General features: G+C 45.7%; 1 protein-coding gene across 2 annotated transcripts in view; it reads right to left on the bottom strand.

Annotated features, from left to right (window-relative positions):
- The window catches only part of SEPTIN7 (septin 7), a 123,489-nt gene that overhangs the window by 64,695 nt on the left and 39,430 nt on the right, over nucleotides 1–19,364 (bottom strand). For both annotated transcript variants that reach the window (XM_089681090.1, XM_089681091.1), the window contains exons 3-4: nucleotides 5,029–5,129; nucleotides 3,477–3,611 (exon numbers count right to left, since the gene is read on the bottom strand). In XM_089681090.1, the coding sequence (XP_089537216.1) occupies nucleotides 3,477–3,611; nucleotides 5,029–5,129 (236 nt within the window). The remainder of the gene's footprint in view (nucleotides 1–3,476; nucleotides 3,612–5,028; nucleotides 5,130–19,364) is intronic.

Below are 19,364 nucleotides of genomic sequence, written 5' to 3'. Positions count from 1 at the left end.
AGCACAAAAAATAAAACCTGCAGGGGTGATCAACTACCACAGAAAGAGATCTCTATTTGTGGGAGAAAAAAAACAACAAATCTCATTTTTGTACAGCATTGTATGGTCGTGTAATTGTCAGTTAAAGTAACACAGCGCCGTATCGCAAAAAACGTGGGTAAACCAGGTTCAGGGGCTGCAGAGCAGCACATTATCAGCATGGAAACGCCATCAAAGTCGAGGTATCACAATACGAAAGGAGGATGTGGGGCAATTTATAAAGAATATAAAATTATATATTTTTATTCATCCAGGCAAAAAACTCTAAAGAGGAGTTCAGGTATGGATATATTTAAATAGTTACATTGGTCCAGCGCATCTCCACCAGCTTCGGGGGTCCCATGCCGAGCAGCTGCCCTGCTGAATTATGAGGCTTGGTAAGGGCATCGGAGAATGCTTTGCATTATTTTAATGAAGGAACAGGGGCGGACTGACAACTCATGGGGCCCCCGGGCAATAGGGGATCATGGGGCCCCTGTGTCCTTGCCCAAACTCAAAAAAGCCTATGAAAAAGGTACCAGGGGTATCTCATGGGGCCCCCTACTTACCTCGGGCCGTGCCCGAGTTTCCAAATGGTCAGTCCACCCCTGTGAAGAGTATACTCTGATAGGATGAGGTGGAGAGGTGGGGCAGTGAAATCACACACAAAAAAATATTTTCTCCTTTATTACCTGTTCCCCCTTGGGGCCAGACCCCAGAACCCAAATGCAAAGATTTTATCAGTAAATTACCCAAGAAAAGAAAATTTAATTCTCTGACAAAAAAAAACTGAAAAAAAAGCAGTTTCAATGGAGGAAGCGCTTAAGCCAGTTTCCATTAGGTTAAGACTCTGAGGCTACATACTGGCCAATAAGAAACCCTACATTAGGACAGATGGCTGCTCTGGAAGGTGGGACCAGGTTCATCTTAATACAAAAAAAAAAAATCACTATTTTCATAGTTTCAACTGTATCTCTAGGTTGTCCTGACAATTGGTGTTCTATGAATGTAACCTCCACTTTCTAATGTTTGTGTTAATGTCATGTTATGTTGATGATTTCTAGTAGCAAATCAATTCTTTGACCCCATAAACCATAGCATACTTCTTAAACATATTTTACCATATTACTGAAAAAAGGGAAATACTGCAGGCACCCCTCCCCCCACAAAAAAAATTAAGGTCTTTTTGTTTAATTCAATTGATCACTGATATAGTCAAATGAATGTCCATCTCCATGTACTAGGGAACATTCCCTGCTACATTTATTACATTTGTATGCCCGCTGCTTACAGTTTTGCTCCTCATTGCCCCTCAGCTCCAGACAACCCAATCGTCTGGGTAGTAGAGGACACAGTGAGGTTAGGGGAGCGGGAACAATGATGATACATGCAACTAATATGAATGATCAATGCAGGCTACTGCTGCTGTCAAAGCAGCATATGGTACACCAGGGTGGCTTAATGTACATGTGTCAAACACAAGGTCTGCGGGCCAAATCCGTCCCACCGGGCCACTTCATGTGGCCCTCGCACCTCTGCTGCGACTGTGGCACCCCCCTCGTCTCCATCCTCTCCTTGTCTCAGCAGTCAGCAGCAGAGAGGACAGAACTCCTCCTACAGATCCTGTGCTTCTCTGTGCAGCTGCAGCACCCCCTCGTCTCCATCCTCTCCTTGTCTCAGCAGTCAGCAGCAGAGAGGACAGAACTCCTCCTACAGATCCTGTGCTTCTCTGTGCAGCTGCAGCACCCCCTCGTCTCCATCCTCTCCTTGTCTCAGCAGTCAGCAGCAGAGAGGACAGAACTCCTCCTACAGATCCTGTGCTTCTCTGTGCAGCTGCAGCACCCCCTCGTCTCCATCCTCTCCTTGTCTCAGCAGTCAGCAGCAGAGAGGACAGAACTCCTCCTACAGATCCTGTGCTTCTCTGTGCAGCTGCAGCACCCCCTCGTCTCCATCCTCTCCTTGTCTCAGCAGTCAGCAGCAGAGAGGACAGAACTCCTCCTACAGATCCTGTGCTTCTCTGTGCAGCTGCAGCACCCCCTCGTCTCCATCCTCTCCTTGTCTCAGCAGTCAGCAGCAGAGAGGACAGAACTCCTCCTACAGATCCTGTGCTTCTCTGTGCAGCTGCAGCACCCCCTCGTCTCCGCCTCCACTGGTTTCAGCCGACTCCAGCCCTCCTCTGGTCTTACTCCAGACCCTGTACATTCTTCCCAGCAGCAACAAGGTAAGGGAGGTGCACTGTGATGTAAGAGGGAGGGGGACTCTTGACAGGTGGTGGTGGGGTTTGGGGGGGCTGTTGACATCTGATGTAAGGAGTGGTGGGTTGCTCTGCACATCTAGTCTTACATATAAAACCAGCCCTTTGAGGGTAACCATAATGCTGTTGTGGCCCACGATGAAAATGAGTTTGACACCCCTGGCTTAATGGGACCCCGTTAGAGGCGGTGGCCATCAAAAAAAGCACCTGAGAACAGGCAATTTGACAGATGAAATGAATAGCAACCAAAGGCTTGGGAAGAACGTACAGAGCAAACATGGTGCTGAGGTCCGTAATACATGCTTTTATCTTTTCAGGGTTTTAGAACATTTTTTAAAAATCTACTGCCCCCTACACTGCAGCACCTGTTTTACCCTCTCATGATAGGATACAGTAAGGAGAATGGAGGGAAAGCTCTCCAAGTCAGACAAAGCTCTATTACTTTGCATAGTGCTGGCTGTGAACATGTGTATGGGACCAGTGAGAGAGAAGGCTCTAATTGCTAGTACAGTGTATGGGACCAGTGAGAGAGAAGGCTCTAATTGCTAGTACAGTGTATGGGACCAGTGAGAGAGAAGGCTCTAATTGCTAGTACAGTGTATGGGACCAGTGAGAGAGAAGGCTCTAATTGCTAGTACAGTGTATGGGACCAGTGAGAGAGAAGGCTCTAATTGCTAGTACAGTGTATGGGACCAGTGAGAGAGAAGGCTCTAATTGCTAGTACAGTGTATGGGACCAGTGAGAGAGAAGGCTCTAATTGCTAGTACAGTGTATGGGACCAGTGAGAGAGAAGGCTCTAATTGCTAGTATAGTGTATGGGACCAGTGAGAGAGAAGGCTCTAATTGCTAGTACAGTGTATGGGACCAGTGAGAGAGAAGGCTCTAATTGCTAGTACAGTGTATGGGACCAGTGAGAGAGAAGGCTCTAATTGCTAGTACAGTGTATGGGACCAGTGAGAGAGAAGGCTCTAATTGCTAGTACAGTGTATGGGACCAGTGAGAGAGAAGGCTCTAATTGCTAGTACAGTCTATGGGGCCAGTGAGAGAGAAGGCTCTAATTGCTAGTACAGTCTATTAAACCTCTTTCTGTAATATTAATAGTTGGTTCTGGCAAGCTTGGACTAGTAAACCTGGAATTCATCTTTAAAAACAGAGTTATACATTTTCCTAGTTACTGTACAGGTAGATTTGTGTGAACACTCACCCGTGGCCTGAAGGTGCAATGAAGTACAAACAACAGTGCACACGGTTGTCTGGCATCTGACGTCTGTTTACGCGAGATTCTGCATTAAGGTAGTCTTCAAATTTACTGTCAATATAGTCAATAACCGGCTGCCAACTGAAATCAGAAAAATGATTACTGTAGTTATTCCACCCAAGAACCATTAAATATGCACACATTTGTAACGTACGTGGCCAATGTATTGGATTATCAACGTTTTATTGGCACTATTTTTCCATTTTATTTACTTTAGCCAATTTGTTAGGGATTTACGTCGGAGTCATTGCTTCTGTCAACTCTGAATGGCTCAATGTGACCCCACTGGAGAGATTAATCTCCCTTTTTCTCATGGCAGCAGTCAAAACATGAAGGGAGTAGTTGTCACTGTGGTAGGAAGAAAGACAATCAATTTGATCATAGACCTAACACAGAAGCCTGAAAGATTTAACATCTCCCTGCTCTAATTTTTTTTCTCTTTAAATGGCTGGAGTTGGACGTCAGGGATCCTTCTCTTTCAAAGGTAACTGGCACAGGCGTGCCTATTCCCAAATTCAACCATCCCTCTTGTGCCCCGAGATGAAAAATTGTGCACAATTACATTACTGTTCATACACATGCATGAGGACTCTACTATGCCAATATCAAAGAGAGAGGGAGTAAGTCTGCCTCCAAACACTGTGCATGAGTACCCCAACCTCACGTGAACATGAATATGAATCTACGGGGCCCATGAAGCTCTCATAACAATGATACAAGAGCCTTGAAAGGGAAGGAAAAGACTTTACAATCAATGTTGTGTGGGATCGAGACATGGACACAGTCTTCCTAAATTTCCCTGTATAGGACATCGAGCTATGAATGCCTACAGACTACAGAACAGGTTCACAGTGCTTAGATACTGACCGGGGGCCATCTTACCATATAATAACTAGCCAACCCAAAATCTAATACTGCTACGTGTCTAAGGGAACAAAAGAAATCTCAAATCTCTTGTTAGACTGCTAAGGGATGTACAGTTTCCCATATGCATAGTATATATATTTTTTTTTAAATTTTGCAACATATCAATTGTACCAAAATCAAATACTTGCATATTTACTGCAGCTAGCAAGTTCAGTAGTTTCCTGTAGCTTACTAATATGTTGTAGTGCAGCCCAGAGAAGATCTAATGGCACAAATGACCAAGAAGAGAATCACTTGCCTTCTAGCAGAGCCTGGGCGGTTGGTTTAGTCAGTTATACACAGGCTACCAACAGCCATGCCCATAGTGCTGGCCTTTTAAATGCAAGGTATGTCTTTAAACCTGAGTGATATGGATGTACTCTGTATAAGAAAAATGCTTAAACACTTCTCAACTAGAATCACTTTATCAAGCTGTTGTATTCGTTCTCATCTGCAGGAGCGGAAACAAAAAAAACAAATCTGAAATCGCAGCACCCTAGAAACTAGAAGAGTGCTAAGTAAACTGAAATGCTGCAGGTACTGCGCAACAAACGCGCAATAAAAATTCTTCACAATGAAAAACGACTATTACCAGTTGCTATTATCCACCGCATCGCCAAACCCGGGTGTGTCCACTATTGTGAGAAGCAGCTGAACTCCACCTTCTTTAATTAGCACTTTTGACTGTTCAACCTGCAACACAAAACAAAGAAGAAATATAAGTCAGAAAATTCTGATATGCTCTATAGAATACATATATAAAATTCAGGCAGCAAAGTAACGATCTCAGCAAAGTGGGGGCACATATTGGATCTTACAAAGGTTACGGGAAAGGGGATCGGAGCCCACTAAGTGTAAGTAACTCACCATGAACGTCTAATATTATTATTATTATAACACAGGAGTTATAGTTTATTTCCTCTCTTTTGGTCAGGTAAACGTACCACGGAGAGGGTTTTGTTAGATCTATTTGATAAGAGCAAAAAATACCTGGTGATTCCAACACAAATCTAAGGTGCCGGTTTACTTATGCAGACATTTCAAACAATGTTAACAGGAAATTTGTTAGGACTACAGAACACTTCCTCCCTACAATTGAGAAGTGCAAAGATGGGGGGTGTGTTGTGTATTCTTAGGGTGACAATAGTGCTCCACAGTGAGTACACATTGCCTCCCTAATGCAGGCCATAGATGGGGAGAAAATTGGCCGATTTTTATTTAAATCGGCCGACGTTACCAGGAAGGGTAACAAAAAAAAAAAAAAAAAAACGGGCGATTTTTATCCCGTCTACAGCCGGCAAAAAGTGTCTCTGCAGACGGGACACAAAGGACCTGCACTACAAAGAATTCTCTTTTGAAAATCTTTTCTAAGAATTTCCGTTCAAAATTCGCACCATTAGTAGGCCACAGCAACGTCCGATTTTTGAGCAACCATCGAGTTTGAGTGATCGGACATGTTGGAAATGTTTTGAAAAACAAATGAGTTTCTAATCAATGATGGAAGAATCGTGCGAGAAATGTAATTGAAAAAATTAGCATGAACTGCAAACTGGAAAGAAAAGAAAATGCTTGACCACGAAAATTCTTTTCTGTAGCAACAGGAGGTGACATTAAAGGCTTGAATGGTCGAATGTCGAAATCAATGGTGGCATCACTGGATTACAAAATGCACAAAATTTCCGATTTTCTAAAGAAAATTAGTTTGGAATTTGACCCGTGTATGGCCTGCAATTATATAATATGAGGTCAAACCTAAACACTTTAAATTTGTATACAATCAGGCAGGCCAGTGCACTACGTAATTGAAGGTAAATTTAAAGAAAATTGTATAATGTATGGTCAGCTTAAAGGGATGCAGACCCTGCAGCTTTCCTCAGAGTCCTGCAGGTGCAGCAGCTGATTGAGAATAATAAAACTACTCCCATAGTCACTCTACACAACATGGACACAAACCGCTTGTTCTTCAGAACAACAAAAGTTTATTAACCTTGCGATGTACATTGATCATCCTGAGGAGAAGGTTTTTTTCTCAACAAAAGTAGAGTTACTCTAACTGTGGTATCTTCATTAGTTTTAATTGTTCAAAGAACTTTTTCAGCAAATACAGAAAATCTGTTGATACTGCTGGAGATGTACTGTCCTTGTCACTACCTGTTAGTGACCCCCCACCACTGGAGATGAAGACATTTCCAAGGTTGACGCAGAGCTTACATTTGTTATAAGTAAATATTACTGCTCCCAAGTACATAAACATTAAAGCCGAGTTCCAGTCCCCATAATAAAAAAAAAAAAAAACAAAACAAAAAAAAAAAAACACACCTCCCCCGTTGTCCAAAGAACCTCTGGATAGGACGCTGAGTACGTGCACTCAACTTCTTTGGTCGACCATGCCAAGGTCTATTCTGAGTGGAACCTGCCCTGTTACACCGCTGTATGGTCTTGGCCACCGTGCTGCAGCTCAGTTTCAGGGTCCTGACAATCTTCTTATAGCCTCGGCCATCTTTATGTAGAGCAACAATTCTTTTTTTCAGATCCTCAGAGTTCTTTGCCATGAGGTGCCATGCTAAACTTCCAGTGACCAGTATGAGAGAGTGAGAGCGATAACAAAAAATTTAACACACCTGGGACCTTGTAACACTAAGAAGTCACATGACAACAGGGAGGGAGAATGGCTAATTGGGCCCAATTTGGACCTTGTCACTTAGGGGTGGACTCACTTTTGTTGCCAGCAGTTTAGACATTAATGGCTGTGTGTTGAGTTATTTTGAGGGGACAACAAATTTCCATGTTATACAAGCTGTACACTGACTACGTCACATTGTAGCAAAGTGTCATTTCTTCAGTGTTGTCACATGAAGAGATAATAAAATATTTACAAAAATGTGAGGGGGGTTCTCACTTCTGGGAGATATTGTAAGTATTGATTTTGTATTTACACGTTTCATTGTTTACTGTTATACTTGGCTAAGTATTAAACTTGTTTTTTTGACAGTTCAGACCCTTCACAAGGTTTGGATCCTGAACCTTCAAAAGTGTGTGTTGGAACAACGAATCATTTTATATATCTGGGCCTGATCATGGACTCGGCTCATGCCAGAAACCGCTTTCCACCAGAAGAAAAGTCAAACCCTCCGCTCTGTGAGATACTGTATAACACATGCTAGTTGTGTAAATCTAAATTTCCTTACATAGATCTCAGAAGCAGGCAGGTTCCATGATGGATGTGGGCATCTGAAGCCGGCTACTGTACACTTCATGGATTAGGTGCTGCGGTCTATCGCAGCCTGCACCTTTTGATCTCGCGCCTTCGCAGCAAGGAGACTGAGCGGCACAAGTTCTTTGGAAAAAACGAGATATTACAAGGGGCGGATGCTCACTGATTCCTGGGATGGATAACGCACCGATCCCAGGTAACAACAGGTGGCTGGAGATGACATACCTCACTGTGGCAAGGTACAACGGAAGTGCTTTTAGTATGGCAAAAATAAAGGGTATGGAAACTTAATAAGAAAAAACAAAAAAAAAAACCTCCTAAACTATATATGAACAATCAGGAATACCGTATTTGCCGGCGTATAAGACGACTTTTTGACCCTTGAAAATCTTCTCAAAAGTCGGGGGTCGTCTTATACGCCGGTACACATGTTTAGGGGGGCTGCGGCATTAAGTACAGGGGTTTGCAGGGGCTGATGTCTCTTACCTGGATCCAGTCCCACGACGATCCGGTCCAGGAAGCGCGGCGTCTCCTTCAGTTCGGCCACTGGATGTTCGTGCGGCTGCTCGGCTCCGCCTCCTCACCGGTGATTGGCCGCCAGAACTGTAGCTCAGGAAAGGCACACAGGCGGCCAATCACCGGCGAGGGGGCGGAGCCGAGCGGCCCCGCGAAAATTGAGTGCCGGAGCAGCAGGTAAGTGTTCTGTGTAGAGGTGCTGCTGCAACCACATATGCTGGCTGCAGCAGCACCATACGAGAACAGGGTCAGCAAGTGTCAGTGGGAGGAATAGTGCCCCATCATTGGTGTCACTGATACCAATGATGGGGCACTATTCCTCCCCCCCACTGACAACCAATGATGGGGCACTATTCCCCCCCCCCCACTGACACCAACGATGGGGCACTATTCCACCCCCCACTGACACCAATGATGGGGCACTATTCCACCCCCCACTGACACCAATGATGGGGCACTATTCCACCCCCCACTGACACCAATGATGGGACACCATTCCTCCCACTGACATCAATGATGGGGCACTATTCCACCCCCCACTGACACCAATGATGGGGCACTATTCCACCCCTCACTGACATCAATGATGGGGCACTATTCCTCCCACTGACACCAATGACGGGGCACTATTCCTCCCACTGACACCAATGACGGGGCACTATTCCTCCCACTGACACCAATGATGGGGCACTATTCCTGCCACTGATACCAATGATGGGGCACTATTCCTCCCACTGACACCAATGATGGGGCACTATTCCTACCACTGATACCAATGATGGGGCACTATTCCTACCACTGATACCAATGATGGGGCACTATTCCTCCCACTGACACCAATGATGGGGCACTATTCCTACCACTGACACCAATGATGGGGCACTATTCCTCCCACTGACACCAATGATGGGGCACTATTCCTCCCACTGATACCAATGATGGGGCACTATTCCTCCCACTGACACCAATGATGGGGCACTGTTCCTCCCACTGACACCAATGATGGAGCACTATTCCTCCACTGATACTAATGATGGGACACTATTCCTCCCACTGGTGTGCATTGGAAGAGGGGTAGTCTTATACGGCGAGTATAGCCCAAACACTACATTTTAGCAGAAAAAGTAGGGGGGTCGTCTTATACGCCGGCAAATACGGTAATTAAAAAAAAAAAAAAAAAATCAGGTGGAACTCCACTTTAAGGTCTACTTGCACCATTGCAGATATAAAAACACAGAAGGTTTGCTTTATGTTTTCATGCTGGAAAAACTAAATATGAATATTCAGCATCTGAAAACTAAAAGGATAAAAAAAAAAAAAAAAAGAAGCCGTAGGCTGCATAAAATTGCAACCCAAACTGCAACAGTGAAAATGGACTCCTACAAACTGGTAAAACATCAACAATTAATCACAGTTCCAAAATTTGTTTTAACAGAATATAGAATATAAATAGTAAAGAAAACAAGTTGACAATATTATAAACGGCTCACAAGACAATTTGCAGGCACACAGGTTCTCTCATATTATATTTTTGATTATTCAATGTTTTATTATCTGTAATATCTATACAAACAAATGCTGCTTTCCGTCAGTGTAGTCCACGTGCTCATGTGAAACTTCCAGCTAACTCCCAGAATGTAGCATTGTTCCCATACATGGTCAAACATGCAGTAAAACATCTGGAAATGATCCAAGAAAACAGAACTGTAAAGCCGTGTCGTTCACGTTTAGACTTCCAACTGTATCCCATCATCTGCTTCAGCCAGAACTCCCCAGAGGCTCATGGAAAACAAATTAGCTCCAGTCTTGGAATTTCAAACTTTTCTCAGCAAACCCACTCCAAATGGCTGTTTTCCCATGCACTCCCCCAGGCGGGTCATTTCCATCTATTTGAAATGCCTATTTGCATCTCCAAACACAGCACTTAAAGAAGGAAGCCATGACCGGAAAGGCATAAAGTATCATAAAACAAATATATGTTTGTACATGAGGCATGCATGCTTCACAAAGGGTGGTGCCTCAGCATCTGAACCCAACATACTTCCATAGAATGCCTGGAAAGTAGGCACAATATTAAAAACAGAAAACGCAGAGGCATTCTTACACGGGGTAAAGCATATTTTAGCTTTGGAATTATATAAAAACACAACCGCATATAAATCAGAATTACAATAACAACATAGGCCTGCATACTGTAGTAATGGCAGCAAACAGCTTAGCAAACCATTAAAACTCAGAAGTGAGCTATTAAATGCAAAGGTTTTGTAAGCAAGGCACTTCAACAGCCAGCAATACAAAGCTCATGGCCTCAAATTTCCAATAATGCTGTTAAAGTGGTTCTAAAAAGGCAGAAGATTGTTTTTTAATTCATTCTATACCTTAAGGTAAAAATCCTTCTGTGTTCAGCTCCCCCACCCTCCCTTTATATTTACCTGAGCCCTATCTTGATCCAGCACTGTTCCCGCTCTCTCCCTCCTCACTGTACAGGGAGGCAGCAGCGGAAGCTATTGGCTCCTGCTGCAGTCAATCACAGCCTGTGAGGAGGGAGCAGAGGGTGGGGTCCAGTAACGATCTTTGGGCTGGTCCATGCCATATGCAGTTCAGTGCATCACAAACGCATGCATAGTGTTTCCCATGTACTCCCATGGCCCTAGTTCACACCAGTGCAGTCAGTTCCAGTGCTTTCTGGCGCAGAAAACACAACAAAATGCATCAAAAACGCACCGGAACGGAGTATGATGTGAACTGTAAGCAAAAGCGCACCCAGAAAGCATGAGGGAAGCATTTTTGTTGCATGAACTGGTATAGAAGGACCTTTGTGTCTTTAGACTTCTGTTTCAAGCCCTGAGGAAGGGGCAACTTGTTGCCTCACAAATGTGTTTTGTTTTTTATTGTGAAATTTTCAACCTTTTGATCTGGTGCTCATTGTTGTAGGATCACAGATTTATTCCCAGTCACCCCTTGTGGGAGGTCTGTCAGCGTTGGGATCAGCCTCACCAAACAAGATGAGCTTATCTGAAAACATTCTTCATTTGATCTTTGAACATAGGAATCCCAGCACCCCTGAAACGTTGTTTATAGAAGTTGAAAGAGGAGGTTATCAAACCCAGGATTCAAATGCAGAGTCCGAGGAGCGGAGGGTTTGACTTTTCTTCTGGTGGAAAGCGGTTTCTGGCATGAGCCGAGTCCATGATCAGGCCCAGACATGATGGCCCATGACAATGATTAGTTGTTCCAACACACACTTTTGAAGGTTCAGGATCCAAACCTTGTGAAGGGTCTGAACTGTCAAAAAACATTTAATACTTAGCCAAGTATAACAGTAAACAATGAAAATTGTAAATACAAAATCAATACTTACAGTATCTCCCAGAAGTGAGTTCACCCCTCACATTTTTGTCAATATTTGATTCTCTCTTTTCATGTGACAACACTGAAGAAATGACACTTTGCTACAATGTGACGTAGTCAGTGTACAGCTTGTATAACATGGAAATTTGCTGTCCCCTCAAAATAACTCAACACACCGCCATTAATGTCTAAACCGCTGGCAACAAAAGTGAGTCCACCCCTAAGTGAAAATGTCCAAATTGGGCCCAATTAGCCATTTTCCCTCCCCGATGTCATGTGACTCATTGGTGTTACAAGGTCTCAGGTGTGAATGGGGGGCAGGTGTGTTAAAGTTGCTGTTATCGCTCTCACGCTCTCATACTGGTCACTGGAAGTTCAACATGGCACCTCATGGCAAAGAACTCTGAGGATCTGAAAAAGAATTGTTGCTCTACATAAAGATGGCCGAGGCTATAAGAAGATTGCAAAGACCCTGAAACTGAGCTGCAGCACGGTGACCAAGACCATACAGCGGTTTAACAGGACAGGTTCCACTCAGAACAGGCCTCGCCATGGTCCACCAAAGAAGTTGAGTGCACGTGCTCAGCGTCATATCCAGAGGTTGTCTTTGTGAAATAGACGTATGAGTGCTGCCAGCATTGCTGCAGAGGGTGAAGGGGGTCAGCCTGTCAGTGGGGCCAGCATTGCTGCAGAGGGTGAAGGGTGAAGGGTGGGGGTGGGGGGTCAGCCTGTTAGCGCTCAGACCATACGCCGCACACTGCATCAATTGGTCTGCATGGCTGCCATCCCAGAAGGACGCCTCTTCTAAAGATGATGCACAAGAAAGCCCGCAAACAGTTTGCTGAAGACAAGCAGACTAAGGACATGGAGTACTGGAACCGTCTCCTGTGGTCTGATGACACCAAGATCAACTGATTGGGTTCAGATGGTGTCAGGCGTGTGTGGCAGCAACCAGGTGAGGAGTACAAAGACAAGTGTGTCTTGCCTACAGTCAAGCATGGTGGTGGGAGTGTCATGGTCTGGGGCTGCGTGGCGGTGGGGGTGTCATGGTCTGGGGCTGCATGGTGGTGGGAGTGTCATGGTCTGGGGCTGCATGAGTGCTGTCGGCACTGGGGGGCTACAGTTCATTGAGGGAACCATGAATGCCAACATGTACTGTGACATACTGAAGCAGAGCATGATCCCCTCCCTTCAGAGACTGGGCCGCAGGGCAGTATTCTGACATAACGACCCCAAACACACCTCCAAGACAACCGCTGCCTTGCTAAAGAAGCTGAGGGTAAAGGTGATGGACTGCCCAGCAAGCATGTCTTCAGACCTAAACCCTATTGAGTATCTGTGGGGGCATCCTCTAATGGAAGGTGGTGGAGTGCAAGATCTCCAGCATCCACCTCTGTGATGTCATCATGGAGGAGAGGAAGAGGACTCCAGTGGCAACCTGTAAAGCTCTGGTGAACTCCATGCCCAAGAGGGTTAAGGCAGTGCTGGAAAATAATGGCGGCCACACTGAATATTGACACTTTGGGCCCAATTTGGACCTCGTCACTTAGGGGGGGACTCACTTTTGTTGCCAGTGGTTTAGACATTTATGGCGGTGTGTTGAGTGATGTTGGGGGGACAGCAAATTTCCATGTTATACAAGCTGTACACTGACTACGTCACATTGTAGCAAAGTGTCATTTCTTCAGTGTTGTCACATGAAAAGATAGAATCAAATATTTACAAAAATGTGAGGGGGGGACTCACTTCTGGGAGATACTGTATGTGTGGATTGATTGGAGGCACTGCTGTGGAATATTCCTTCCTTATAATTACTACTAAGTGTAACTTAGGTTCCCTGTTTGGCCAATCACATGGCATGTTTGATCCCTGCAGTAAAAGACAATGGAGGAGTCCAGTTCACCCTGTTATAGTGAAGGTGGAAGCTGGTAATAATTCTGTTTCCTACTAATGTAGGTCAAGGACAAAGCATCCCTGAAGCGACCACAAATTATAGTTCTGTAATTGAAGCTAATTTTGTTCACGTTAGATCTGACAAGTGCATTAGGAGGGCACTTAAAAGTGAAACGATAATTGTTTAAGGTCTATCAACTGTTTAATCGTTTTTATTTCAATCCATAACAATTTTCAGAGCTAGAAGTTGGATTTCCTAATAGCAAAGTTCAGCGCTGCCTGTAGGTTTTCTAGAAGAATACAGATTGGTAGTAAACGCATTTCTTATACAGTCCTTTTACCTTCAGGTAAACATATAATAAAACCTAAATGTATAAAGCTTGTGAGCTGCTATGTGAGTGAAAATCGCTTCTAATGACGAATTGTGAGTCGCCCACACCTAACATACTCATACTAGTGAGTCACAGCAATACAAAACACCTGAAGATAAAATGAATATCTCCTAAAAGTGCACCGTTTAGGAGATATTTTAGTGAGCGTCAGCCGGTGACATCACCAGCGCATGCGCTAAGGGGAAAGCATACGCATGGCGATTCTTCAGGGCTGTGTGTCGCAGCTGTAGCTTCATCATCGCGTCTTTGGGAACCCAGAAAAAGGACCGAGTGAAGATGGAAGCCAAGTGGCGGTGACAGTGCGTTGGAGGGCTTGTTTCTCAGGCAAGTCTTTCATAATGTGAACGTATACAATGCATACATTATGACGTCACCTTGCAGAGAATTTTTATTTTTAAGTGTTACTAAACCCACCACAGTAAAATCAGTCTGTACATTCAGTAAAGCATGCTTGTTATTCTCACTGCGGAACCTAAGGGGTTAATCACCTACATTGTGTAAAAAGGTGGTTTGATCCTGTCTTCTCAGATCCTCACCTTCTCCCAGAGTCCCCTTCTTATCTCGATAAAACATATCGAGTGCAGTCACTCTGCACATGCTCAGTTTGTTGTGTATTGCTAGAGAGGTGTTTGTCTTGGGAGAGTGCATGTGATCAGCACAGGGCCAATCAGCACTGTCCAGACCGAGGTCAGGGGTTTTGCATCCTCCTAGAGAAGAAAGAAAACTCCTCCTACAAGCTTTAGCTAGTGCTGGGCTGGACACAGATAGAAGTCACAAGACTGCTCTAACTTTTGAGGAGAAATTTAGCAGTTTATATTTACTAAAATAATTGCACTCACATGTTCTGTGTACTGTGGGAGACCAGATATAGTGAATGCAGGGTCCGGGGAGACCGGATATAGCGAATGCGGGGTCCGGGGAGACCAGATATAGCGAATGCGGGGTCCGGGGAGACCGGATATAGCGAATGCGGGGTCCGGGGAGACCAGATATAGCGAATGCGGGGTCCGGGGAGACCAGATATAGCGGATGCGGGGTCCGGGGAGACCAGATATAGCGGATGCGGGGTCCGGGGAGACCAGATATAGCGGATGCGGGGTCCGGGGAGACCAGATATAGCGGATGCGGGGTCCGGGGAGACCAGATATAGCGGATGCGGGGTCCGGGGAGACCAGATATAGCGGATGCGGGGTCCGGGGAGACCAGATATAGCGGATGCGGGGTCCGGGGAGACCAGATATAGCGGATGCGGGGTCCGGGGAGACCAGATATAGCGGATGCGGGGTCCGGGGAGACCAGATATAGCGGATGCGGGGTCCGGGGAGACCAGATATAGCGGATGCGGGGTCCGGGGAGACCAGATATAGCGGATGCGGGGTCCGGGGAGACCAGATATAGCGGATGCGGGGTCCGGGGAGACCAGATATAGCGGATGCGGGGTCCGGGGAGACCAGATATAGCGGATGCGGGGTCCGGGGAGACCAGATATAGCGGATGCGGGGTCCGGGGAGACCAGATATAGCGGATGCGGGGTCCGGGGAGACCAGATATAGCGGATGCGGGGTCCGGGGAGACCAGATATAGCGGATGCGGGGTCCGGGGAGACCAGATATAGCGGATGCGGGGTCCGGGGAGACCAGATATAGCGGATGCGGGGTCCGGGGAGACCAGATATAGCGGATGCGGGGTCCGGGGAGACCAGATATAGCGGATGCGGGGTCCGGGGAGACCAGATATAGCGGATGCGGGGTCCGGGGAGACCAGATATAGCGGATGCGGGGTCCGGGGAGACCAGATATAGCGGATGCGGGGTCCGGGGAGACCAGATATAGCGGATGCGGGGTCCGGGGAGACCAGATATAGCGGATGCGGGGTCCGGGGAGACCAGATATAGCGGATGCGGGGTCCGGGGAGACCAGATATAGCGGATGCGGGGTCCGGGGAGACCAGATATAGCGGATGCGGGGTCCGGGGAGACCAGATATAGCGGATGCGGGGTCCGGGGAGACCAGATATAGCGGATGCGGGGTCCGGGGAGACCAGATATAGCGGATGCGGGGTCCGGGGAGACCAGATATAGCGGATGCGGGGTCCGGGGAGACCAGATATAGCGGATGCGGGGTCCGGGGAGACCAGATATAGCGGATGCGGGGTCCGGGGAGACCAGATATAGCGGATGCGGGGTCCGGGGAGACCAGATATAGCGGATGCGGGGTCCGGGGAGACCAGATATAGCGGATGCGGGGTCCGGGGAGACCAGATATAGCGGATGCGGGGTCCGGGGAGACCAGATATAGCGGATGCGGGGTCCGGGGAGACCAGATATAGCGAATGTGGGGTCCGGGGAGACCAGATATAGTGAATGTAGGGTCCGGGGAGAGCGGATATAGCGGATGCGGGGTCCAGGGAGACCAGATATAGTGAATGTAGGGTCCGGGGAGAGCGGATATAGCGGATGCGGGGTCCAGGGAGACCAGATATAGCGGATGCAAGGTCCGGGGAGACCAGATATAGCGGATGCAGGGTCCGGGGAGACCAGATATAGTGAATGCGGGGTCCGGGGAGACCAGATATAGTGGATGCAGGGTCCGGGGAGACCAGATATAGTGAATGCGGGGTCTGGGGAGACCAGATATAGTGAATGCGGGGTCTGGGGAGACCAGATATAGTGGATGCAGGGTCCGGGGAGACCAGATATAGTGAATGCGGGGTCTGGGGAGACCAGATATAGTGAATGCGGGGTCCGGGGAGACCAGATATAGTGAATGCAGGGTCCGGGGAGACCAGATATAGTGAATGCGGGGTCCGGGGAGACCAGATATAGTGAATGCGGGGTCCGGGGAGACCAGATATAGTGAATGCGGGGTCCGGGGAGACCAGATATAGTGAATGCGGGGTCCAGGGTTTAGTAACACTTTAACAGCCTAAAGAGATTCCAACAAATTAGAAGATTTCTGCAAACAATGACCAACCAATCCTTACATAGGCATCAAAGTGAGGGATGGAGTAACCCAGGGGGGTCCAACCTTCTGACTTTCCTGGGCCACGCATAAAATACACTAATAAGGATAGCGGATGAACAAAAAAGGTTAGGCAAATTGCAAGTTAACAATCACCGATACAGATAATGTACCCAGGGAATAAAACATTTTATTTGTAATATTTTTTATTTTAAAAGTTATAGAGGGCAACATAAAACTAGTGTGATATTTGACACGGTTTTTGATACACTATCACATCAATATCTGGTTCGATAGATGTAGTAGCAATTCTCAATACATTCTCAAGGTGCTCATCAGATACGTTGCTTCTAATTTTGCCCTTCATCCTTGAAAATAGTTGCTAACCTATATAGGTGCTGCTGAAAATTGATGACATGAATAAAGCGTGTTTGTGAAGAGTGAGAGATTTTTCTTCGGGAAGATAAAACTTCAGTCCAGTAAAAGGTTTCTTGCCGCATGTGTTCATTACAGGTAAACGCATTTTTACAAAAATTTATATTAAATAAACTTAAGTAAGTTTGCAATTTTGTGTTGGGCCGCAGGCTGGACAACCCCGGAGTAAAACACTAACAGCCTCTTTAACCACTTGCCGCCCTGCCACTGTAGAAATACACTGGCAGGGCGGCACGGGCAGGCAAAACCACGTTTTAAAACGTGTGTTTTGTAAACAGGTAGGGGGCACGCGTGAGGCGCGGCGCACCGCCGCCCTGCCTGTCCCGCCGATCACGGCCGTGGATGTCAGTCGCTGGGTCACAGCCGGTCCTTACCGGCTATCTCCCGGCGATCATCAGTGACAGAGCAGGGCTGCAGTAGCTGTGCTTTCTGTCAGTTCCCTGACAGCTCGAGAACACGCTGATCGGGACAGAAGAGTTTCTCTCTCCCGATCAGCGGTGTTCCCTGCAGTGCGCACACCCCGCCCCCTAGTAAAACACTCCCCTCACACAGTTAACCCTTCCCTGAAAAATAAAGGTAACCCCTTCCTCCCCAGTGCCATTAGTGCAGTGTCAGTGTTTTGTTTTTTTTGCACTGATCCCTGTATTTGTGTCACTGGGGATGTCAGTGACCCCAAGTCAGTACCCCCCCCCCCGTGTCAGAATGTCCGCCGCAGTCCCGCCATAAGTCGCTGATCGCCGCCATAATTCGTATTAAAAAAAACCCTAAAAATCCCAGTATCTTTCCCGCCATTTGTAAGCGCTATAACTTTCACGTAAACCAATTAATTTACACGTATTGGGGTTTTTTTTTTAGCAAAGACACGGAGCAGAATGCATTTTGGCAAAAATTTATGATTAAATTTGATTTTTAAATTTTTTTTTACTGGACATGTTTTATAGCAAAAAGTCCAAAATATTGCTTTTTTCCTCAAAATTGTCAGCCTTTTTTTTTATATAGCGCAAAAAATAAAAACCGCACAGGCGATCAAATACCACCGAAAGAAAGCTCAATTTGTGGGGAAAAAAAGGATGTAAATTTCATTTATGTACCGTATTGCATGATCGCGCAATTGTCCGTTAAACTAGCGCAGCGCTGTATAGCAAAATATGGTGTAAATTGCAGTATCTATACCATAGTTTGTAGACGCTATAACTGTCACACAAAGCAATCAATATACACTTATTGGGATTTTTTTTACCAAAAACATGTAGCAGAATACATTTTGGCCTAAATTTATAACCAGCTTTGAGTTTACTATATATTTTTTATAGATGGAAGTAAAAAATATTGTTTTTCTTCAAAATTTTTGGCCTTTTTTTGTTTATAGCGTGAAAAATAAAAGCGCACAGGTGATGAAATTACACCGAAAGAAAGCTCTATTTGTTTGAAAAAAAAGGACGTAAAATTTCGTTTGGGTGCAGCATTGCATGACCGCGCAATTATCAGTTGAATTAGTGCAGCGCCGAGTAGAAAAAAAGAGGCGTGGTCATTAAGGGGGGTAAATCCTCAGGAGGGCGAGGGGTTAAGGCTTTAAAATTAAATCTTATAAAACAAATTTTTTTCTGAATATCTTGGTTGCTGAAACACAAAATGTATTGTACATTTACAACCCAGCTTTACATTTCCAACATTCTTATTTACTGAATTACAGTTATGGGAAAACATAAGTACGTCTTGTGGAAATTGTTGACTTTTCTCACATATTCGAGGAGCCGAGCATTAAATCTTCATCTATAAAAGATCTTCTTGAATAAAGATACGAGAAAAAAAAAAACAAACTATGAATAACGTGGCCACAATCAGAACAAATGTTTACTGGTACTTGATGAACTAGCTGAAATATGCTCCATGGGTGGACCTGCACTTTCAGCATCCTCCAATCCGACAACCTTTGACTGGAAGGAAAAAAAAAAAGTCGAAGAAGCCAGATGGTGAATTGTTGGACATACAGAACCTGCATCCAGTCACATGGAGTCCCTTGCTTAGGTACTGACTGTGGCAAACTTGCTCATCAGAATTGGAGCGGAGTTCCCCCTCAACCCTCGTTTTCGTGTTCTATCTGTTTATCTGAGGCATTTCTCAAATCACTCCTCACATCCCCCCTGCATTCCTGTGAGGCAAAGGT

Source organism: Staurois parvus, unplaced genomic scaffold (assembly GCF_062004578.1).
Source record: "Staurois parvus isolate SC_StPar_1 unplaced genomic scaffold, SC_StPar_1.0 ptg000259l, whole genome shotgun sequence".
NCBI lineage: Eukaryota > Metazoa > Chordata > Amphibia > Anura > Ranidae > Staurois > Staurois parvus.
The sequence above is the reverse complement of the archived record's forward strand: the minus strand, read 5'-3'. Positions and strand labels throughout refer to the sequence as shown.